Source organism: Colossoma macropomum, unplaced genomic scaffold, assembly GCF_904425465.1.
Source record: "Colossoma macropomum unplaced genomic scaffold, Colossoma_macropomum, whole genome shotgun sequence".
Taxonomy (NCBI): Eukaryota; Metazoa; Chordata; class Actinopteri; order Characiformes; family Serrasalmidae; genus Colossoma; species Colossoma macropomum.
Genome location: NW_023494792.1, coordinates 33,511,578 through 33,537,513, shown reverse-complemented (window position 1 = coordinate 33,537,513; position 25,936 = coordinate 33,511,578). Strand labels below are relative to the sequence as shown.

At 40.3% G+C, this 25,936-nt stretch overlaps 1 protein-coding gene across 1 annotated transcript in view; it reads right to left on the bottom strand.

Annotated features, from left to right (window-relative positions):
* Positions 1–25,936, bottom strand: part of trpc3 (transient receptor potential cation channel, subfamily C, member 3) — a 71,099-nt gene that overhangs the window by 20,579 nt on the left and 24,584 nt on the right. Inside the window, exons 5-6 of the mRNA XM_036576927.1 lie at positions 10,531–10,695; positions 4,263–4,479 (exon numbers count right to left, since the gene is read on the bottom strand). Of these exons, the coding sequence (XP_036432820.1) occupies positions 4,263–4,479; positions 10,531–10,695 (382 nt within the window). The remainder of the gene's footprint in view (positions 1–4,262; positions 4,480–10,530; positions 10,696–25,936) is intronic.

The following is a 25,936-nucleotide window of genomic DNA, read 5'->3' as shown; positions in this document are numbered from 1 at the left end:
TCTTGAGAAAGGTCCTAAGGAAAAAGTCAACGTCAGATTCATGACGTGTTCCTACAAATGGCAAATAAGAAGACGGTGGTGAAGGTCAGAATCGTCGTGAAAACTGCGTAAGTAGGTTTTAAGAAATTTCTTCTTAAGAATGATTGGTGAATGAGGCCCAATGATTGGTTGTTTTGCATGCCAGGCAAATGACCCTTAAGAAAAGGTGATCCTTGGTCATGTTCAGAGATAAAACCTACCAGACTCTCTGGAGAGGTAGCAACACTGCTACACTGTGGATCCAAGTGAGATACAAATTGGAATTTTCATCTTTTTGGTCAAACGCAACACAAAATGAATAGGGTTGCATTGAAACTTACTGAGTCTGAAGCTCATATATGTAAGCGCGAATGTATGGGACACACGTATGAAACAAATGACTTGAGAAATTCAATACATATTTAAAAGCTTTGTATGTTTTATTTGTGACACAGAAGACAGCTTTTACCAAAAATAAAATATTTAAATTGTGAAAAAGTGGAACTGTATAAATTTCAGGCCATAAGTTATTTAGAAAGAGTTTGTATTGGTATTGACTGATACTTAAGGATCATGTATCAGTATTCTAAAGGAAAAAATGGTATCAGTGCATCCCTAAAAATTTACACACACAATTTGCGTGGTATATTGTTAGGTAGTGTAGGTGTAACGAATACTTGGTTAAGCAATGACTTGCACCCATCCTTATTTAGTAGCACGATCTAATGTGAGTGTGTCATGATTCAGGCATGTGGTGCGCGTAATGCTAATAATAAGCTTAACGTCTTGGATGATCAATTATATTTAAGATAAGAGAAAAACTGTAAATTAGATGTTTTGCCAATCTATTCCTTTATGTAAAGCTGGTCAAAAGATCTAACATATTTCAGGGCTGCACTTACATTATTTGTGGATACAATATTTTCAAACCTGTTGGCTGACTGCCAAGTTAATCGTTTTCATGACAGAGCAGGTGACCGCTCGCCTCTTTCAAGGCTGCTACAACACACATGCAATAGAAATGAGCCCATTCGTTCACAGAACACTCAAGGACAAGCCGACCACAGCACTACTGAGAGCAGAGTTAATCAGGAGTCTGTCCAGTAAGGTCACATAAACTGATGAGTTCTGTAATGGCTGACCATTACGCCACTGTGCAGAACCTTCTAGATATGAAGAATTCAAGCCTTTGTCACACTAGATTGAACACAGTAATAAGAGACTGACCACTGGTTAGCAAATAGGCTCTTTCGAAATGCTGAGACGACTCCAAGTGCACACAACTGTAGGACTTCTGCAGGGATGGATTTTTCCAGGCCAGCAGAAATGTCCAGACTATGGAATGCATATTTTCTGCTTTCTTCACCAGCGGCACAACGTCCTTTTCAGACTGCAAGATTTGAAATACTTTCCTGCCAAAAAATTGTTTTTAATGAGGACCTTTTTGACTGAGATGTAATAAGCTATATGTATAATTATATTTAATCATCTCTAACTTTACATTTACAAGGTGGACCAACAAGGTAGGAGTGTCTACCAGAGTGGACAGTGAGTGGACACTGTGTTTAAAAACTCCAGCAGCACTGCTGTGTCTGATCCACTCGTACCAGCTCAACACACACAACACACCACCACCATGTCAGTGTTACTGCAGTGCTGAGAGTGATCCACCATCCAAATAATACCTGCTGATATTTATGGTATATATTTAGGATAATTATGTACAGAAGTGGACAATGAGTGCAGATACAAGGTGATATATGAAGCGGCCTCTCCACTAGAGTACTTGTTTATTTGCTATACAGCAACATTGTTCTGTACCTCATTTAATAAGGTTTCAGTGTCTTGAATTCATTTGAAACCTCTTTGAAATATGAAACACAATGAGGAATCTTTCAAATCCAGTCCAGTTTCTCAGGTTGTAATTTTGTGATGCCACTGCCAGTGAAATGCTTTCCAATCTGATCTCTGTGCTGTAAATTTAACATTGATGAACAAACATGTCATCATTTCAAAAATCATGAGTCCTTTATGTTTAGATGCTGGTGAGCACATTTTTTCTAGTAGCAGTAGGTCAAGGTGTTTGGATGTACATTTGTTGTCTAGAGTATTATATCGGTATAGTGCAGAAGTTGGCAACATGTGGCTCCAAAGCCGCATACAGCTCTTTTACTGCCCTGTTGCGGCTCCACAGCAGAATTAGATTCTTAGATAAAAATAAAATAATCCTCCTTTGCAGTAAAATAAAGCTCTGCCTATGGTTTTAACACAGTGTTATCAATAAATGGTCTTAAAAACTGAAATTAACTACTAATTCATTGATCTTTAACCCTGAACGTTGGCGCACAGACTGCTGGTCACTATAGCAACACAGACAATCTGGCCTAGCTAGTAGCTAACGAAACAGCAAAGAGAAAGATTTAAGATGAACATCGAGAATTAAGAGACAATTTGACACACTTATTTGCATTAATAATCACTTCAGCTGGTTTCCTGATACGTTTAATGTGCAGCAAGAAACTGTCAAACACTAAAAAGTCTTCTTCTCGCATCTCCGGCAGGAGACTTTCCACAAAATTAGAATAGTTCTTTGTAAAATGTTTCTCAACGTTCGACTTTTTACGAGGCTGAAGTCAATCCTGTTTGAATTCTCCTGTTCCACCTTAAATGGTGCAGCAGTTACACTCTGGCACCTCAGGCACCATTTAAGGTGGAATAGGAAATTTCGAACAAGAAGCTGGCGAATGACAAGCTGAGTTCAGCCTCGTAAAAAGCTGAACTACTTTTCTGTCCTTCCTTCTTTTTTCTTAATTTTTGTCTTCCCACGGCTTTTCACTGATACAGTTTTGCAGTTGTTTGCCTTTTTAACTGTTGCTACAGTTTTACTGAACTGTAGCTCTACTTCTTTTCTTAGAATTCTCAGCTCTGTTTTTTGGATTACTTTGATGTAGCATGTCCACTATGTCAGCTAAACAAGTGCTGGGTGTTGGTCATTAATATGCATTAGCACATAAACATGTCAATTTTAACTGTAGCTGAGACACATTAAAAAAAATACTACAGCTATGGGGGAGGCCAGCGCTGACCAGCACCATGCTGGCTTGATGAATACGGCTTAATGTCAGTGGCAAACATTTTGTGTAGTGTAGCAGGGTTAGGTTTCATCAATGTGGCTCAATGTGCTTATGATGCACTGAGGCCCTAAAGGGACGCTGTTTCGTTCCACTTAGTACTTACATGTAGTTGGAATGACAGCAAAGTTCTTCCTGCAGACTCACTGAAAACTTAGCAAAGCATGTAAAAGTACTTATTTAGTATTTTAGTAGGATAGCATTTTGTTGCCTATCTCTTCTTTTGGATGACAGCATGAATTATTCTAAGCATGGAGTGTGCACAACCGATGCTCGCCAGGCTTGTTGGATGTTCTCTTTTGAAAGGCCAGAGTGAGGCAGGTTTGGATCACATCCTCTCCAAGACTTCAGGACGTTTTTCACATTTGATTATGGAATTTTCAATGTACATAATCTTTATCACAGACATTTTATTACGAAGAGACAATATTTTTTGACGGATTAATTCAAGTTTTTTACAGCAATATCTTTCAGAATGTTAATGAGTTTTTGATGCAGGTGTGTTGGATGGGTTGTTCAACTGAACCCAAAATATTGATTGATAAGTTATAATACAGCGCAAACTATGTACTTTTGAATAAAGTAAAGTACAAATTGCACAATACTTTAATAAATTAAATAATGGGAAAAAAAATAATAAGTGATGGAAGAGGTGTCCCAGTACTATTTCTGAGCACTCTATAGCTTTCGCTTAGTGATGATTCTCAATGACAAAAGCAGTTGTTAGAGTGAAACATCTTCAGTATTATACCACAAACTTACTTGCTTTGCAAACTAAACAGATCAATGACTTGGATGACTGTAAAACTTACTGACATTTGCTGTAATGGTTAAGATAACTTCAACAGTGCAGTGCTTTTGTGCCCCCCAGGAACAACTAAAAGTTTGACTTTTTACTCTTATAGCACCACTGGGTATCTTAGCATCTTTAACAGTGTTCAACAGTGTCTAGCAGTTAAATGTGGTGTGAAGGTACTAATTGGAAGCTAAGACTCATGGTAAGCTTTGTAAAAGATCAAGAGGACAGTGTGTCTCTGTGAGATCCAACATGTTTGGCATAAATATACCAACATTAATAGTTTAAAATTAATATTTTAGTATCCAGCGACTTACCTGCCACCCACACCATGATAAGGATCTCAGTCCATGTGAAGCGAGTGGTCTTCACCCTGAAGATCTGGAGCGGGTGGTCAGTTACCGTGACATTTGGCAGAGTGGTGATTCCCTCAAAGCGGTCAGACGCATTGAAAACAAGCAGACAGAGGAAGATGATGAAGGACGCAGCATGAGCCACAAACTTCATGAAGGGACTCCGCAGCACTTTCCCCAGCTGCAAACGCCAAACACACAGCAGTCAGATACAGTACCGCTGCCGGACAGCAGGGTCTTCCACATAAAAACGCATAATATCATAACAGAAATGAAAAATCTTTGCATTTTCTCAGTGTACAAGAATATTTTACACTGCCTGGTTTAAAAAAGTTGAAGGGGAATTCTCCCACTTTAATAAAATGTCTGCGTAATTTAATGGTTAGGATTTACCAAAGTCATTCAGAGTGATTTGATTTGAAACTCTTGTTTCTAGAGAAGATTACAGAGTCAGATCCGTTCACAGTGGTGGTGACAGGAACCGACGTCTGAAGTGTTTAGACATTAGCAGTATTTCACAAAGCAGGATTCCTTAGTAAACTGGATCCAAAGTTGAGCACTGTCCAATAACTCCTCCTTTTGGACAGGCTTGTTTTTTTTGGCCTAAGGTATCTGCTTTGTGAAATACCTCCATTGTTTTGAGGTAAACTTATCTATCTTTCAAAAGCTATTCATACCAAAGTGGTACATGCAGGTCATTCCAAGGAAAATATAATATCCAAAGAAAACAGACTTGCCACTATTTTACCATCATCACTACATATAAAAAAGACATGTGTAGGTTTACTGGTTGTTTTGGATAGTAAATAAAACGAATACATTTGCGTTGTAGACAGCATGACCCCTGGTTTCCAGACCACAACTGTAAAGAGCCGGTAAGTTTTTCTACAATGAATCGTTTCACATCAAACTCTGAATAACTGTTTACATCTCAGTGGTGGAATTTAACAGAAATTGTGGTAGTATCACCCTTTAAAATGGGGCATGATGGCTTGACATGAACGTAGAAAGCTACCAGTCAGTGCCAGTGTTTTTTAAAAAGGCATTCTCACATTTCACACTAAGTTAACACATTCTCTACAGGGAATAAACTTCACTCTGGCATTTTTCTGCAAATTATAGTGCACAAATTGAGCATAGCGTTACTTCAGGCAAGCCACAAAGTCAAGCTCAGGCCCCAATCTCAAATCACCAGCTGTTATCAGCTGATCTTAATCAGCTGACAGCTCAGCTTAATGTCTGCTATGCAGACGATCGGCTAAATTTGTCAGGGCGTTCATTTAGGCTGCTTTAGCCTGCCCATTCTTGCTGCTCCTCTTCAAGCCGCTTTTCAATCTCTTGCTGGCCAGTGGTTTGCCTGGCACGGTGGTTTTGGTGTCTTTCTGCTGCTCTCCCTGCCTTTGGCTTTCCATGCGTGCACATGGAAGAGCTGGGAGGTCCCAGAACAGAGCCATACTGCCAAATATAATTACTGCAAATGACTATTACTTAAGTAATAATACCCTACAAGCAGGGCTTAAGTCTTGGTACACTACTTCAGCTGCCTGCTGCCTCAGGGAGTTGTAGTAATATGGCTGCGCCCAGTAGTTTGTGTTGAACACAGGACACAAAACAGACTTGCCACTATTTTACCATTATCATCATTACATATAAAGCAGGATAGCAATGCCTTAACGATGCTAAAGAAAGTAAGTAACTGTTTTATTTTGTTTGGTTGTAAAATTGGTACGTTTTGTAGGTTGTTTGTGCCTCCAGTAACATGTAAGGTGAAGTTGTCTGCCTGGAGTCGGTTTTAAACAGAGAATGTATCTGTAGTTTGGTGGGACAGCACATGCGCAAGTTGGTGTTTTACTATCCAGAGGTTCACTCTGGTAGCATCTTGCTGGCCATGATGTTTAGTGTGGTGTGTTTGGCATCCAGTGATGCAAGCTTGTCTTCATTGTTTACAAGAACGAGCTTATGTCACTGTTTTACTGCTCTAACAAATCCTTTAATACTACATCTGAAGTCAAAGTTGTTGATGGACTGATTTGCATAAGTGTTGTTGCCCAGTTAGTTCTGTGAATCTGTAAGCTTAAATTTGCTGTTCAGTAAATTAAAGCTATGCGAATTTATTGAGTTTGTCAGGGTGCCTATTTAAGCTGCTGTAGCCTGTGCTCATTCTCACCGCTTCCTCTACAAGCCTCTTCGCAACCTCCTGCTGGCCTGAGATTTTCCCTGGTATGTTTTTTTCTTGTCTTTCTGCTGCTCTCCCTGCCTTAAGCTTTCCATGTATACATATGGAAAGGTAGGGAGGTCCCAGAACAGAGCCATACTGCCAAATATAACCTACTGCAAATGGAAACAAAATATTTTCTTCGACAAAAGTGGTCCTGACAGAATTTCTATTTATTTGCTGAATTTAACATGTTAGGAAATTCGGCAAATAAACAGTAACTGTGCATTAAAATGTGCAGAAGTGTGTCCTCTGTACAGGATGTGTTCACTTATTTTCACTTAGAAGATCAACAAAACATTACATTTCAGCGAGGCACTCAAAATTCTACATACAACGGTATGTTGTATTGGATCACACTGTATTATTCTTGCCTTTTGTTTCTTACGCGTATTAACTGGTATGTGTTTCAACATAATACTCCTGAGCACAAGGCAGCGTCAATGAATCCCTTTCTTTCAGCTACAATCTACGCTCCACTGAGTTTGAGGCAAAATAGGAACGTTTATTAACATTCCTCTGATATGCCATCTCTGCAGTTTTATCTCTCTGTAACAGAATTGCCAGAGGAGCTGGTATGGACCATCTGCTGCTATTCCGCATCCTCTCCTCCTTTCTTATCTGTACAAGGGGAAAATAGCTCACCTGGTATTCTGAGAACAGTTCAATCTCACGTTAGCCTCTGTGCACACCGCGGTGGAACACCAAAGGTCAAGAGGTTTGTAGATACCTGTTCATTCAAATTTTCTAATTTTCTAATTTTTTAATGGTATTAATACGAAGTTTGTCCTCCCTTTTTGCTGCAGTTCAGCCTCTACTTTTCTGAAAAGGCTTTCCACTAGATGTTTGAACATTGCTGTGATTTGATTACATTCAGCCACAGGAGCATTAGTCAGGTCAGGTACTGATGTTGGATGAGCAGTTCTGGGTCATTCCACCTTATCCCAAAGGCAGTGGATGGAGCTCCATCACTCCAGAGAACAGTTTCACTGCTCTACAGTCCAGTGCTGGGGGGGATTTTTATCTCTAGCCAATGCTTGGTTAGGCTCATGTGCTGCAGCTCCAGAGTATCTCATTCTATTGACAATGCTTTTACATGGCGACTATAATTCTGTGTCAGCAATGGTTGCACCTTAAGGGTGTCTAGATGCTTTTAGACACACAGTGAATAACAGTGAAGCACCAAAATGGAAATTTTCAACCGAGATTGAAAGAAAGTGTTCGTTTATATACAATTTTCTGTGTTATTTATGCTTTTAAATTAACACATTACAATGCTGACGATGCTTTAAACGCAATAATTGCCATATAGGGAAAAGGAACTAAGACAAGTAGAAGACTAATTTAGGTTTAAATAGCTAGAAAAATAATATTTAAAGTTGTAAAATAACAAAAAAGTAATACTTCGTGATTTCTCAAAGGCATCTAAAGCTGAATTCCAGAGTGCCTCTGCTGTGACGACAGAGAACACCTATACTTTTAAAATATATGAACATGGCTTTGGAACTCTTGTCTAGCAGTCTGGCGATTCTCCAGCAGGGGCCGCTAGCAAGCTTTAACAAACTGCTTTCAACATTTAATGTAGGTTCAAGACTGCACTGAACGCAGCTGCAGCGGACTGCGTTTGTATTTAAATGCATCTGTGCTGAAAAGTGAAGGAGAGCAAAGAAATCCGTGTTTTTACCATTGAAATAACTTGTTAAGTGCTACATTTTGACCTATTTAAATGTAAAAATTCTCTTTTGGCTGAAAATTGAAAGCACCAATGTTTACCATTTCCTGCTATTTTTTCAGGGGCCAAAATTTCTATGCATTCTTAGTGAAAAATATTGTCTGCATAAAAGGTAAATGACAAATACTGACTGGGAGAACTAAGGTGTGCATGTATAACGGGCCTGAATAACACACACACACAATTATAAATCACAGTTCTGGGCTTCTTGGAGTCGCACAGCAGAGCTATTTATTCTGAACGACTGATCGTTCATAAAATCGATTTGGAGAAGCTGTTGTGGTCAGCAGGAAGAAAGATGAAGTAGGCACACTGTGACCCTCAGGTGGGAAAAACATGGCCATTTCCACGTAGACTAAATTAGCTGCTGGACTTTAGTTTCCATTTGTGACACATTATCAATCAGGATTTTATAGGGCCTGAGCACAGATGGAGAATCACTGTTTTGTTTGCTGTTTGTTCTGTGGCTTCTACTGTAAGTGTGGGCTATAGCTCTACAGACTTGACAGGTTAATGCTATATGGAAACAGCTGTAAATTGCAGTCACAAAAAAGGCGCAAAGAACAGTCTGAGTGCCTCTTGGCAGAGGAGGATGATCGTATTAATGTCAGTATTATCTACAGTGCTGCTCAGAAGGTTTAAAAGAGACATAATGTCATTTGAACATCATTTTATTATTTCCTGATGCAGAGGAGACTAGAGACTACAGTAAGCCTCCATAACATGCTACATAAAATTAAATGGGGAATTGATTTTTTTTCAAATTTCTGCATAATTCAATCAATGAGATGCAAACAAAGTTAGTTAAAGTGGTGTGAGGTGAAATCGTGCATTGTAGAGAAACTAATTCACATTTCTTTACAGTGGTGGTGATAGGAACCAGGGGTCACAATGTCTATAACACAAATATTGCCATTTTCTTTACTATCAAAAACTACCAGTGAAACTTCACATATCTGAGATTTTAGATCTGAGGCACCTTGCTCGTGTTAACTAATTTTTAAGGTTAAAATTAGATTAAGTGACCCTTATTAGTCCCACAGTAGAGAAATTTCACCTCCGCATTTTATCCATCTGTGCAGTGAAACAGCACATACACACTATTGAGCACACACGCTAGGGGGCAGTGAGCAGACTTGCCCGGAGCAGTGGGCAGCCCTATCCACGGCGCCTGGGGAGCAGTTGGGGGTTAGGTGTCTTGCTCAAAGGGCACTTCAGTCACACAGTGTCGGCTCAGGGGATGGAACTGGCAACCTTCCGGTCACAGGGCTGGTTCCCTAACCTCCAGCCTATCACTGCTAATAAACTCACTCACACACTCACTCGTGTTTAGCATGCTAAAGATGCTCCACAAGGGGGCGTTATTCAGTGGCATTTCTGAGAGGAGCAGCTGGGGTGGTGGCAGGTGTTCATGTGCTTCCAAATCTTAAATCTACATAATGGTCCTCTCTAAAATGCTTACAGTATCACTGCTATGCACTATTTGAAAAACTCATCCTTCCTGTATAAGCAAGATGAAATTTATCTTGAAAGTTTTTTTGCAATAGTTTAGGAATCTGAACAGTTTCAAGGAATTTTTCAGTAGTATTGGAATTAGCAAATAATGAATGATACCCAATTTTATTCAGCAATAGTCCCATTTCAGCTATAGATTCAACTTGTAACTTTAACCACTAACATTTTCAGTTAGTTAGCTAGCTAGATAACTCGTTATTTGGCTGGAAACACCTACAAAATATCAGGTACATACACTGTACCTGGAGCTTCACCAAATGGGTTTCCTGAGTGGCTGAGTAGCTGCACACAAGCCTAAGACTGGTGTCCAACAAGCTCATCTAGGTGTGATGGTCAGATGTCCATTTACTTTTAGCCATATAGTGTACCCCTGTTAAATTACATTTTAACTTATTTTAAATTCAATATTTTAATTATTTTAATGTATCACTCACTTGTAACTCCCCCTCTAAAACTGATCTGGACAGGCCACTAGTGCTACTAGAGCTATCAGTAGTTTCTGGTGCTTCATAACAGTGCAGCTTTGCATCAATGACACTGTATGTCCTTCATATATATTATGTTGATTAAGGTAAAATGGTGGGGATCTGATAAAATAAGATTTTGGGCTCTATTTTGCCTTACAAAACCCTGCATGTACCTTTCTACCATGAATGGCTTTTAAAAATACATTAAAATATATAAACCCTATCACAAAACTATCATAAAATATTAATCATTTAACGTAAGATGTTTCTGTGAAGTTCTTTATCTTGACAAATGCGTCTTACCTTACTGCATGGAGCAAACCAATAGCCCACAGCTAGGAGAGGGAGTCCCAGAGCTACCACCAGCACCACCAGACACTTCACAGCGATGGGCTGCTCCCGCAGGCCTGACAGGTTCTCATACCAGATCGTCAACAGCTGCTGCTGGCAGTTAGGATGAGCCACGAACTGCAGAGATAAGAAGAGCGTATGTGTATGTGAGAGAGAGAAGAGTCAGTCTTACAGAGAATACCAGAACAGCTGCACTTGGGGACCACCATTATATTACTGTAGTGGTAATCTGCAACGACATATCACCAACAGAATGACATTAGCACAAACAGAAGTGATTTTATTAACCAATATATTGTCAGATTATTACTATGTGTATTGCAGCACATTAACGTGAATAACACCTTCAAGTGAATTTTGATCATTATGATACTATTTGATCATTTTGATATAATGAATTTTGACATAATGACGAAAAAAAAGCTGAAACATTATAAACAGTTTATGGAAATTTAAAATTGCATTATGCTCCAAAATGAGCCAAATCAGTCAATTTTTAATCTAATTTTTACTGTGTACTTTTAGTATTCTGTCCAATCACAGACATTCCTTGACGAGTGTTTCTAAGTTCAACTGAGACAAGGTTCCTGACTAAATTTCAGTATAAGCCTTGGGAGGTGCTATAATTTGATTACTGACAATGTGATTTTGATCCAGTTTGAATCTGCACTGACTGTCGATTTTACAAGTCTGCTAAGTAAAAATCCTGAAACGAATGAACTACTACAATTTCCTGAACTCAGAGCTTCCTTAGTAATACCAGTTCTGTAAAAATCGACATCATAATAATGTAGTTACAAAACTCATTTTTTTACGACCTGAAGACAAGGCCAACAGCTAAAATGGAGCTTGATTTGACCAAATTCCTTAACCCCTTAAATCCCAGGCTTATTATATACTAGGGCTTATTATTCAGCAACAACAGGGACTTCAATGCAAACTGGCTGACCTATTCTTGGATTATAGAAGTGATAAAACTTTGGGCCCGCTGGCAGGCCCTGGCCATTTTAGGTGCTTGATCCACAACTTCATGACAAAACCGCAGAAATTTGGTGTATATTCCCTCCTGTACTCTATGATTATGCATCATAATTTTGAATTGCTGCTGATGACAAGCATCACCCCACACTGAAATTAGATGTAAAGTCTCCTCCCTCGTCCAGTGTTTTTTTTTTGGCACCATATTTGCCATTTGGCTGCATAACGTGTTGTATGGAACCTGTTGCATTATGCTGTCATAAAAATGACTGTGCAATTATATTTCAAACTGGGCTGTTCGGGGAAATTAGACAGATCTTTTTCCTGTACGAATCAGCCAGTCAAATCACATACATATTACTGGGCCTCCTCCAGTAAAACTAATCCAGGCCAAATAGGGCTTTAGTTTGAAACTAACAAATGCAACTGCTGCAAATTCGTTTTACAACGGCAGTGGAGCGTGTGAGGCATGCAGCACTACATGCCATCGTTATTTAGCCTGGCAAAAGGTGAATCACCATTGTGAAACAGAAAATCCCAGGTTAGATCAAACTAAGACTGCAAGATAAATCATATTTTGTTTTGTTATTGAAATGTTTTTCATTAATAAACACACTGCTGAGGGCTGTGATGACGGAATAGATCTAATTACCTTTGGCAATGCCAAAGTGACATAATTAGATATGCAGAAATTAGCGTTAGAAGCCCAACAAGTGCTTTCTTGTGTTACAGTTCAGTGTGGAGAAGTGTGGAGAGGCAGAGGCAGCAAGATTATTAATATATAAATGAATCAAGACTGGACTGAGGAATGAACCTTGTGGGACCCCTTTAGTGCCAGGCATTAAATCAGATTTGTAGTTACCCAGTTACGTATTATTGCTTATCTGGGAGGTAGTTTTGGTCCCAGTTTATTGCATTTTTATCGTAACCAACTGTTTGTAAGCTCTTTAAAAGAAGCAAGTGGTCAACAGTATTAAAAGCTTTGGTCAGATCAATAAAAAGGGCAGCACAGGGCTTCTTTCTGTCTATGGCCATTAAAAGATCATTAAAAAAGTGTGTGTGTAGCAGAAGCAGTGCTATATTTTTTTCTAAAGCCAGATTGATGGTTAAAAAGCAACAGAAGTTTCATAAAGAAATCTTTTGAGTTGGGTATTTACCAAAGATTCTAGCTAGGCATGACCATTTTGAAATATGTCTATAATTATTCAGATCTAATGCCTCGCCTCCTTTGTGTAGGGGAACAACATGAACTGTTTTCCAGATACTGGGAATTTTACATGGTAAAATGGAAAGAATAAATATGTATGTAATGTGTTCTACAATGACCGGAGCAGCAAGATGCAGGAAATAGGGGTCCAGTCCATCCACCTTTTGTTTCTTTTTAGCAGCAGTGAGAGCATTAGCCACTAAATATGGACAGAAGGGATGGAGTGTGAAGGGACCAAGGCCATGGCTAGCGACAGAGGTTATATCTGGTTCATCCAGCTGCAGTCCCAGATCAGTGCTGTCAAATATATGACCGGCTGCATAAAAAATGTGCATTAAAAGCTTGGCAGAGCTCTTTTGGTCAGCTAGATCTCACTGCATCTGAAGTGTCCACATATCTTTTCATGGTTTTCATGGTCATTCTAGTCTATTTTGATTAGTCTGCAGGGTTGTAGCTGCAGAAACGGTGACAAGATGAGCTCTATCAGCTAGCCTACAGAGTTACAGCTTGCCTACCAATATGGCGACAGGGTGTTATTAATGATGTAATTGAATAGTATGTATAGCTGATCCTATTCCTACGACTAGTAATTACTGTAATATTTGAGCAAAGATTGCTGGTAGTCAGAAGTCATTTAGAGTTCGGAACAGAATAAAATACATAGTGGTCTAAAATCTGTGAACCAAGCATGCTGGGGTGAACCTTATCTTAGGTGTAGAAGGACAGGTGGATCCAGAAGAGGTTAAAATTGTCAATAAAAGTCAAACTAGTGGAGAGGCAGGTTTTTGGAAGCCAACTATGAACATTTAAAATACAGCTTAAAGGTCCTGCACCTCTACCCAGGCGTGGAACTGGACCAGAAATAAAAACGCCACAGTCTTTTGTGGTAGACAATAGTTATGTGAAGTCCCTTTTCAACAGCTCTGTGCTCTGAACTGTAATATCATTACAGCCCACATGTATAACTATATTCTGCCCAAAGTGGTACCTCTCTAAAATGCTGGGGAGCAGTTGTGCGATGTCCGAGACTTTGGCACCACAGACCGAACGGACGACAGATGAGTGAAGCTTTTTGTTTCTGATAATAGAATCACCCACCATTAAAGTGGTTGAAGGGGAGGCGAGGGATAAATGAGCGGCCCACTGCTTGGTGTCTTGTGGCGGTGGATAATGGGTCTATATATACAGCACTTTAGTAGGGACACTATACTATTACCAGCTAGGGCCTCCCTTTGCTCTCGAAACATCCTCAATTTTTTGTGGCATGGATTCCACAAGACATCGGAAACATTCCTTTGAGAACCTGGACCATGTTGACATGATTGCAAAATGTAATTCCTGCAGATTTTTGAGGTCAGAGTTTTCTGGTGCAAATCTCCTGTACCACCACATCTCAAAGGTGTTCTAATGGATTCAGATCTGGTCACCGTGAAGGCCAATGAAGAACACAATGAACACAATGAAGGTCACTGTCAAGTTCATGAAACCAGTTTTAGACGACTTTTGCTTTGTGACGTGGTGCACTATAATGCCGGAAGTAGGCATTAAAAATGTGCCAAGAAAACATTCTCCACACTATTACACCACCTCCACTAGCCTGGACTATTGACACAACGCAAACTGGGTCCAATGCTGTTGGCACCAAATTCTGACCCTACCATCTATGTGCCTCAGCAGAAATGGAGATTCATCAGACCAGGCTATGTATTTTCAGTCTTCACCTGTCCAGTTTGGTGAGCCTGTGCCCACTGTAGCCTCAATTTTCTGTTCTTGGCTGACAGAAGTGGAACCCAAGATATTTTCTGCTGTTGTAGCCGTCCACCTCAAGGTTCGACAAGCTCAAACAAGTCTGACCATTCTTCGTTGACCTCTCTGATTAACAAGGTGTTTCCGTCTGCAGAACAGCTGCTCACTGGATGTTTTTTTTATTGCACCATTCTGAGTAAACTCGAGATCGTGTGTGAAAATCCCAGGAGATCAGCCGTTATAGAATTAATCAGACCAGCCTGTCTGGCACCAACAATCACACCACAATCAAAATCACTTCTGTCTGCTTGTCTTTCTGGCTAGCTAGTCATCCCTGCACAATTTTCTGATTTTCCTCCTCAAGCTCACCTGATTTGAGTCATCAGTTAATTACCAGATTTGGCTGGTGTGCTAGAGCAGGGAAATCACCAAACTGTGCTGGACTCTAATTTCCCACCCCTGATATATTGCAAGTCACACAGCAATGCAATATGATATTTTATTCATATTGTGTAGCCTTGGTTCAAATCAATGAAAGACCAACATTAAAAACATTAGAAACAGTATCATGTTTTTTATGTATTTTATGGATTGTTATGTTGTCAAAACAAGGCTGAATCTGTCAACAGCCACAGAGTTTCCATCAAATTAGAGCACCAGTCTTGGCCCTGGTTCTGCACTCAGCAGGAGCCTGTCACGTTCTGTCTGCTGATGAAATCTTGCTGAGTTTACACACTCGAAAACACGCTTACAATAGAAAAGGTGAAGAGTCTAGAAGCGTGTGCATTCAACGTGTCTTTGGCTTGGTCAGCAGGCGGCGGCTGAAAGTATGTCTGGTCATTTGCATGTTAAGTGGGTACGTCAGAGAAAAAGAGTACGGTAGGACTAATCCCATTAACAGCGCTGATCTGATTCTAAGGAGATGGATTAGACTGTGGCTCTGGGGACCGGAGAAGACGGTAATGTGGTTGTGGAGAGTTCTCAGTATCTGCACTTGCAAGCTCAGAGAGTGCTTGACCCACTGCTGGTCAATGTCCTGAAGAGTGCTTGGTGTGGAGACTGACAAATGGCTCATCCGATAAACAAGTTTATTCACTCATGGTAAGAGACCAGTACAGAGCTCTGGAGTGCAGTAATGCATGTGATAAGCCAGTATTAACTGCAGAGTCAGAGAAAATAAATATAACCTCGTTAGCTTGCTAGCTGACCTATATCACTCAGCAGCTTCCGAGTGATCGTTGCCTTCAGTGTCCCCTATGAATGAGTTTTTCAGGTTGTCTATAGATCCTAATCCTAAACCAAAAACATATTAAGTCAAAAAATTCTATTCAAAAAGTCTATTCAAAATTCAAAGAGTGCCCTGCACTGGGTATTAGTGGCTGTAAAAAGTAACGGATATCGATAGGCTATGTGATAAATAACCTATAATAAACTGGATATTTTAAAATAGCCATTCGACATAAGCACATTAGCTGAATTCTGTATCAAACCACTGCATATAAAACACTGTGCTGTTCATGGTTTAATCTTTCTGTTGCTTGTATGAACCGTAGAATGTTGATAGGTGGGGCCAGGCATCAGCGGCATCTGTGAAACTGAACTAAACAAACCCTACCTAAGAACTCAGCTTTGTTTACCACAGAGCAGGGCTTCCCAACCTTGTGCAACTCGTGGCCCACAAAATCAGCCCAAACTGCTTCTGCAGCCCACAAGAAGATTCAACCAGACCAACTATTTCAAATGCAAACAAATATAATGCAATAATCAATGCAGCCTATCGAAATTCGCATGGCTGTATAGTCACGCAACATCATAAACACTGAAAGATAACAGAACATTTTATGTTTGTAGCCATTTCTCCATGATGGATGAATTCCATACGGTCAAAAAGAGAAATGTTTTACATCAACTTGCACTGAAAATATACACATGACAAGTTAGCTGTGTTGTGTTTGCCAGACCAATCAAAAAGCTGAACCTAAATATGTTTCATTTTTACAAAAAGCATAACAGTAATTGCAATTATAACCCCAATCCCAAAAAAGTCAGCATGCTGTGTAAAATGTTAATAAATATAAATAAAAACAGAATGCAATGATTTGCAAATCTCATAGACCCATATTTTATTCATAACAGAACACAGAACACACATCAGAAAGTGAGACATTTTGCCATTTTATAAAAAACATTAACTAATTTAGAACTTGATGGCAGCAATGCATCTCAAAAAAGTTGAGACGGGGCAATACAAGGTTGGAAAAGTAAATGGTATTAATAAAAAAGAGCTGGAGGAGCGATTTGCAACTAACTCACATGACTGTGTATAAAAAGATCATTTTAGAGAGGCAGATTCTCTCAGAAGTAAAGATGGGTAGAGGTTCACCAATCTGTGAAAAACTGCGCCTAAAAATTGTGGAACAATTTCAGAAAAATGTTCCTCGACGTGAAATTGCGAAGACTTTGTGATATCCCACCATCTACAGTACATAATATCATCAAAAGATTCAGAGAATATGGAGAAATCCCTGTACGCCAGGGATAAGGCTGACGGTCAGTATTGGATGCTAGTGATCTTCGGGTCCTCAGGTGGCACTGCATTAAAAAACAGCCATGATTCTGTACTGGAAATCACTGCATGGGCTCCAGAAATCATTGTCTGTGAACACAGTTTGCCATGTAATCCACAAATGCAAGTTAAAGCTGTATCATGCAAAGAAGAAGCCATAGGTCAACATGATCCAGAAACGCCGCCATCTTCTCTGGGCCAAAGCACATTTAAAATGGACTGAGGCAAAATGGAAAACTGTTTGGAAACCACGGACGCTGTGTCCTGCAGACTCAAGAGAAAAGGGATCATCTAGCTTGTTATCAGCGCACAGGTCAAAACCCTGCACCTGAAACCAACTAGCATGAGCTGGACTGGTTAGGGCCAGCTAACCATCAGTGGTAGGTTTCACCACAGCACCATTTATAATACACTATATATCCAAAAGTATCCAGACACCCATCCTCCTGCAGTGTTTAGTTCCAACATGCATTCATCATGCCTCCCTATTGACTTAACACTAATGCATCTGATCCAGCCAAAGAAGTAATTAGCAAAAATATTGTGAGAATATTAAATCATGACCTGAATGTATCATTACACCTCTCTCCTAATGGTATCTGGGCCACAGCTAAGCACGCTGTCTATGCAGAGGACTCGTGGCTCATGTACACGTGGCTCTGATTTGAGGTAGTAGGTTAATTGCGTGTTTCCGAAGGGAATAACAGGTGATAAACTCTGTCCTACATAGCGTAGCCCCCACTACTTCATCTATCAATGATTTCATATGTGTGTCTAATTATCCTAAAAGATGTGAATTCAGGTGAGAGCAGAGTAGCTATGAATAAGTACTCCAGAGTGGGACAGACTGATCGGGAAAGAAAGGGGTAAAACCTGATTTCCTTCTAGAAATAACTGTGCTGTTCTGCAGCACAGCAGATGCAGTCTAGACTGTTTGACATATGATTTTACTCCCCTTGCTGAAATATAACCGTGTACCGCAAACAACAATAACACTACTGCACTGCATAAGAGATTTCTGCTGCTATTTATTATGACATTAAATGTCTGAATCTCCCATTCTTATCAGAATCAAATCACATTATCTGGAGAAACGAATCCGTCATGCACATTCTCATCACTACACATGTGGCTTTTATGAATGCTGTAGTGTTATATCTTCTACAAAGTTTTTCCCCCAACAGTCAATAAACAGAAGGCAGTAGGACCCTGGGGAAATCGCCAGGCCACTGTGTCAGAGCTACCATGACTCAAACACTCCCCTCAGTCCCAGCTGGCAAGCGCCATTAGTTACACTTGACAGCAAATTACAGTGATGGCTAAATCTCGCGCTAGCAGGTGTTAAGTGAGTAATAAGAGAAAGCGCTAAAACGCTACAGGATATTTCATGTCTAACATTTTAGCATAATTCCACACATCTGGTATAAACTCTGCGTGATACTGTATAATACACATACATTCATACGATAAATGCAGGAGTACTGGAGAAACAGTACTTAAATAGGCCACTTAAAAGGCCATTTATGAAGTTTGTGCTTATTTATGTAATAAAACCAGCCATAATTTATTGACTGCTTTCAAAACTGATATAAATGTTTCTCTGCGTACTTTGTTAGCCCCCTTTCACCCTGTTCTTCAGGGGTCAGGAGCCCCACAGTACCGCCAGAGAGCAGGTATTGTTTTGGTGGTGAATCATTCTTAGCACTGCAGTGACACTGATGTGGTGGTGGCGTGAGTGTCGAGTGCTGGAGTTTTTAAACACTGTGTCCACTCTTTAGACAGTTCTGCCTTATTGGTCCACCTTGTAGATGTAAAGTCAGAGACGATAGCTCATCTGCTGCAGCACAGTTTGTGTTGGTCATCCTCTGGTCCTTCATCAGTGGTCACAGGACGCTGCCCACGGGACACTGTTGGCTGGACATTTTTTGGTTGGTGGACTATTCTCAGTCCAGCAGTGACACTGAAGTGTTTAAAAACTCCAGCAGCACTGCTGTGTCTGATCCACTCAGACCAGCACAACAAACACTAACACACCACCACCACGTCAGTGCTTAGAATGATCCACCATCCAAATAATAATGCTCTGCGGTGGTCCAGTGGGGGTCCTGACCATTGAAAAACAGGGGGCTAACAAAGTATGCAGTGAAACAGAGGGACGACAGTCTGTAATTGTGGAACTACAAAGTGCACCTATATGCAAACGGACTTGATAAAACAGAAGATAGACAGTGAGTATAGAAACGAGAGGTTCCTAATAAAGTGGCCCCTCAGGGTGTGTGTGTGTGTGTGTGTATTTCTGTATTTATTTATGTATGTCTTGGTTTTCATGACATCACGAAAATGTTATGCTGTATATATTTAATATTTTTACTTTTGCAGCTTTGTTTACATATATAGACTGTATAGACTGAGGGGTGAACAATACATAGCTGATATATGAGCTTCCTCAGCTTGCTCAACAGTTAATGTTATACTTGTTGTGTCCATTAAAACAGAAGAGTGAATAAAGAAAACAACCTTTGCTTTTACCATAGCTTTCCTCCACCTGCGTAACATCGCTAAATTAAGAAATGCACTGTCGCTACAGGATGCAGAAACGTTAGTTCACACCTTTATCATGTCCAGGTTAGATTACTGTAACGCTCTGCTTTCTGGCTGTTCCAGCCAAAACCTTAACAAGCTTCAGTTAGTCCAGAACGCTGCAGCCAGAGTTCTCACCAAAACCAGGAAATTCGACCACATTAGCCCAATTTTGTGTACCTTACATTGGTTGCCAGTTAAATTCCGCATTGAGTACAAAATTCTTCTACTGACATTTAAAGCTTTGAATGGCCTTGATCCTCAGTACCTCAGTGACCTTATTTCCTATTATCAACCGACACGCCCACTTAGATCACAAGGTGCGGGCTCATTATTAGTACCCAGAATAAATAAAGTTACGTCAGGGGGAAGAGCCTTTTCATACAAAGCCCCCCAGCTTTGGAATAACCTACCAGTCTGTGTTCGGGACTCAGACACAGCCTCTATCTTTAAGTCTAGGCTAAAAACGTACCTGTTTAGTCGAGCTTTTGGTTAATTTGTTTTTCTAACTATGTCCCTCTCATCCCCCCTCCCCTCCCCCTCTACTTCCCCCTCCCCCTCCCCCTGTCTTTCCCTGAGCTGAGCGGCTGCCTGTCCTAAGAGGGTCTGACCAGAGATGCGGCCGGTGCACTGCACAGTGGTGTTAAACTGTATCCACTATACTGTTTTGTGTCTGTCCTCTTATCCGGTGTCGACCAGAGGAGGATGGGTTCCCCTTTTGAGTCTGGTTCCTCTCAAGGTTTCTTCCTCCTTTTGAGGGAGTTTTTCCTTGCCACTGTCGCCAAGGCTTGCTCACTGGGGGCGTGGACCTGGGTTCTCTGTAAAGCTGCTTTGTGACAACATCTGTTGTAAAAGGCGCTATATAAATAAATTTGACTTGACTTGACTTTTATACCAACTCCTTGTAGGGACATGCTATGAATGTCAAACAGCAAAAAGCAGGTTTTCAATTTGGCTATCAATTTAAAACACGCAATGTGCTCTTTGCTTTCCAATGAGTGCCAGTGAACGCTGCAGTACCTCTTATTTCCACTAGTTGTCAGTAATTGTTCAGCATAAATGCTGCATCAATTTTGTGCCTACACACAATTCATATATACAACTCCTGGTCCAGGTCAGAGTACTTTGAAGGCTTAAATGAAAATGTAAGGACTAAAAAATATGTTTTGAAAATGCTGACATCACACTTAACATGTTCATGGCTGTGCATGATCTTTTCATTTATTGAGCGTGCAGAGCTGTCTGCATTGCAACAGACGACTGAGCTGTTTCTGTCTGCTCAGCAGTTTATCAGTCGATAACGTTTGTAATTGAATTTGGCTTTTTATTAAACTGCACTGCGCACGCGTCTGAAAGTACTGCATGCAGTTCTTTTAAATGTGGCATCACCTCAACTGCAGATATTAAAAATACCCCAATGATTCTAAAGATATGTGACTTGATCATTAACCAAAGTCAGATTTGGAAAAAACAAACTCCATGATTCAAATGTTGTGAAAAGCTAAAAAAACTAAGCTTTTCTATCTGACCAGGACTGACTGGAGCTTTCAGAGGTGGTGTAGCCATACCAACGTAAACAACCTCACGGCAAGCGGTATGTTTGCTTTCGCTTTTTGATCGTTTATGCTGCTGTTGTCAGAAGAAAACCTTGTATCTCCAAAAAGGAAAAAAAGTCAAGTCAAGTCATTTTGAAATTTCTTTTGGTCCATTCATCATGAAATTTACACACAGTGTAAAGGGTAACAGGTATTTTCAAATTATGTCAAAAACTGAAGAACGATAAAAATAGAGGTTTTCGATAAAAATAGAGGTTTTCTTCCAACAGCAGCAATATTCTGTCAGAAACTGGACTTTGAATCTGAGTTACATCAGTATCACAGAGGTCTGATGTCCTGTGAGTCACAGGCTACTGTGTTTGCAACACGTTGTTGTCATTTTCCAAAAAATCTGCTGGTGTGGATTTTTTTTTTTAAAACGTTGTAAATTTCCGGATATGTGTGGACAGGACTTGAGGTTTTAAACTATCATCAGGACATTACGAGCTCTGATATGGTGAAACGCAAGCACAAAGTTGATAATTATCAGTGCGTTATTGGTCATATTTTTGCTGATTATTACTAAAAATGCGAGTCGTCAATATCGGTCAATGTTATCGGCCAATCAATATATCGGATGGGCCCAAACACATAGTGATACACACTGTATTCTTATCAGATTATCTCCCTACTGTAGTTCATGGAAAGCCTCTTCTTTTATGATCTTATGTGTGTAATAATTGGTAGGGAATTTCTGATAACTTCTGCTTTCTGTGTGTGTGTGTGTGTGTGTGTGTGTGTGTGTGTGTGTGTGTGTAAGCAAGGGGGGGGGGTCTGTGGTTCCAGTCCATGTGTTATCCAGCCGGGTGTGAAGAGAAGTGGTTGTGCTTTGGCTCTCTGCTGATGAGTAAGGCTCCTCTGGGGAGAAGCAAACCAGCAAACAGCTTTCTCAAACACTACCGCAAAGACTGTTGCAGCATTTTAGGGTTTTCTACAAACAAACTCAAAACACTTCATATAAACAATCCACCTTAACAAACCTCTGACTGTGGCTTTAGTTATTACACACGAAGAAAAAACTCCTTTGTGAAAGGTCATAAAGCGGGTCTACCAGGTGTCTTCTCCTGATTAATCTGGACACATTCTCATCACTCAGCCTTAATAGTGTAACAGCATTAGTGTAAAAATGCATCACTGCATCATGAGGCATCGATATGAAGGTGCCAGTTCAAATGTTTGAAATGTTGGAGAGATTGTAATTGATTAATTATATATAATCTGAGTTTATGCTCTTTTTCTGGCTAAAATAAAATCTGAGAGAACAAGAGAGAGAGAATGAGAGAGAGAAGGAGAGAGAGAGAGAGAGAAAGAATAAAAAAAAGACAAAAGTACTATTTGGATGTGATTAGTTTTACATGGTGATGTAATGTGATTTTACCTGTAAATATTACTGTCTGTAATGTTTATGATTTTCCCTATTTGTTTAATTATGCTCATTAACATTAATAATAAAAAAGTATTAACAGTTAAACAGTTATTGTGTATTAAACTGTGTTCTCTGTAGGGGATGTGTCACATACATATAAACATTATCAATCCCTTGTTCTGTATCAACTCTGCAACATTGTAAATGAGTATCACCCTCATGTTCTCCAAAATTAAATAAAGGTTGTTTTCTATTCTGACTCTGCTGTTGTGTTGGTAGTATCCTTTGCGAGTGAAATGTACCTCAGAAAAGGTTTCAAAAGCAATTCGAGCAGTTGGAAGCGTTCAAAAGGGGTCACATTGTAGGGCTGTAGAACGTTACAACGACTGCCCTTAACACCACGTCAGCGTTGCCAAAGACTGCAATGGTGTCGTGCCAGACTGTCATGGAATGACTCTGAATGGCAGCAGGTCATCAGTGATGAGTCCCGCTTTTGTCTCGGTGGAGACGACCAACGAATCCGTGTGTGGAGGAACGGTGGTCAGCGCCAAGATGAACAGTTTGTTGTCACGCGTCACACGTCCAGAAGGCCTGGCGTCGTGGTGTGCAATTTAGTATGATGCCAGATCACCTTTGGTCTTCATTACAGGCCCTTTACAACCCAATGTTATGTTAATGAGGCCCTGCAATCAGTGGCCCTACCTTTTCTGAACACACACTCCGGTGCGCTATTCTAATAGGACAACCCTCGTCCGCAGACTGCTGAGGTCTCAAGAGTTTGCCACAGATATTATATGTATATACTACATGTATATACTATGTGGCCTCCACCCCTACCGCAAAATCTGCAGGAACTGCGTGAGAATATTCAAGCTGCATGGGATGGATTATCACAGGACACCATTAGGAACCTCTACAACTCCATGCCGTGACGTCTGGCATGTTGCGGTAGCAAACATGGCGGCCCAACACCAAACTGAGAGACACTACTTCTGTATGTGTAGCTCAGTAAATATTGCACATAACAGTCTAAATTCTTAATCATTTATTGTTCCTGGTAACCTTTATTTTCCTTCCCGAACAGCATTGCAATCCAACACTTCCTTCTGGGTGCAGCTATTTTTTGGACGATGAGAGTGTATATGTAACACGTTCCCTACAGAGAATACAGTTGAATAGTGGTGCGGTCAGAGATTTACACTCCGACTGTTCACACTTCTTTCTTTATGACTGCAAACACACTGCCAACAACTGCTAAATCTCAAAAGTGTAGCGGGATGATTTCTTTACTCGAACAGGAAGCTCCCAGTGGACACCACCCCCCCACCCCGGGGCATTCCTTCTACAAATCTCATTCTGAAATTGCACTGTGGCTCATTGCACTTAGCTGCTGAAGCTGTTAGCTTGATTGACCCCCTCCTCCAGCCTCTCCCTGTGCGAGTGTTTGTGTGAATGGGTGGTCAGTTGCAGGTGTGGTTGTATGGGTCTGTGTAAGACAACATCTGTCCAGTTGTTATAAATAAAAACAAATAACAGATTAGCAGATTAGCTGCATCTGCTTGACATACATGTAAGACCAACATGATACACAGTGAACTGAGGGGTATCTTGTATTCTTTGATCTGAAAAAAGGCATTTACAGACGTTCCCACAAATATACAGCACAATGGATGTATCTGCTGGCATAGGGGAGGGGGCCACAGTCATGCACTGTTCAGCAGACAGCAGTAGGAGGCCCCAAAGTAGGGGGAGTGTGAATACAGTGAAAGAGACTGCATCTGCAGCTAGCTTTATGGTTATTATGGTTATTATTGTGAGAGGATACAGACAGAAAATGTAAGAAGAAAGTAATATTCTGCATACTGGTGGGGGGTGTAGCTGAGATGCAGAAAACAATCATCATATAACTGTTAATTACAGTTTAAAACTCCCAACAAGGCAAAACAGGTTGTCATTCAGTTACTGACAAAAATAAAGCAGCTAAACCTGCCCTGGAATCATTTTTTTAACACTTCTTTACTGTACTAAGTTTGTTGACTTATGCCATAACAGTTCCTTTTTGTTCTTAATTATCATATTTATTATCATATTTCATCAATACTGGTCTATTTTGCTAAAATATTTACTAAAAACTTTAGTGACACAGTGGAAAGCTGAATACTGAATATGTCTGATGTTCCTATTTTTTTCTTTGTGTTTTAATACCGACATAAAGAGCATGAGATATGATAGGTGTAACTGTAGGCTGTATGTTTGCTGGATGTAGACCAAATCTGGATAGTTTAACGTAAAGCAACATGAAAGAGATAAGCCACTTGTGACCGCGCGTTACAGTGATTTTCTCACGGTTAAGGCACAGTGCAAAGCGGAATAAAATCACTAACACACAGCCTCAAATGGATTACTGCTTTTGTGAAACAGCTTATGTTCAGCAAATAATTTAACAATACCAATTACAATAAAAACATTCTGCCAAGCAGTGTAATTTAATAACTTTACTAACTTAACTGTGTATTAATCAGTTCATTATTTAATCTTATTGTAGAAAATCTGTGGATGTAGCCGTGGACATGTGGGAGGCGTGGCCATGCGGAGCGCTGAGCACTGAGTACCACGCGTACCACGATGGCAGCGGTGAGAGACTTTATTCCTGTAAATAAGTTAGTGACGTTTAAGACGTGTAGCAATGTTGTGTGTGCTGGGCTGTGGGGACATTAGGTGGGTCTGCTTTTCTACCATGGACTAAAGTTGTACGGCTGCTGGTGACTTGCCTGCTTCCCTACTGTATCCGTCAGTGCTGAGCGGCAGGTCTCCCTGCTGTATGTAAATAAAAGAGCACTCATTCAAAGTACTGTTTCTTGTGGCTTCTTCTTCTACACCAGGGCCTGAAATACATTTTTCAAAATTCCCCCTTAAATGTTTAACATCGGGGGGATTACTAATTGTGAGCTTAACTACAGGTCTCACCTTGTCCCATTCTTTTTGAAAGCTTTTTAAAAGAAGGGCACTCTTTCATGACTTTAACCAGATGACCAAATTTTGAATTGGCCAATTCGTTTTCTGCAATAAAGTAGCCATTTTTGAGAACCCCTTTGTTTCCTCATCACACTGCAACTGCGCACCTTCAATAGCTTTAGCCATCACATTCTTCGCCGAATCTGCCTCACACTTTCTTTTCAAGGCTGCAGTATTAGAAACTCCATCTGAGTGGCGCCTTAAAGTTGACGTTTTGTAACATCGGCTGGTAAAATAGCATAGGCTTAGGAAGTTTGGGCTGCCTCCTCACATCTTCACCAACTTCTACAGATGCACCACAGAGA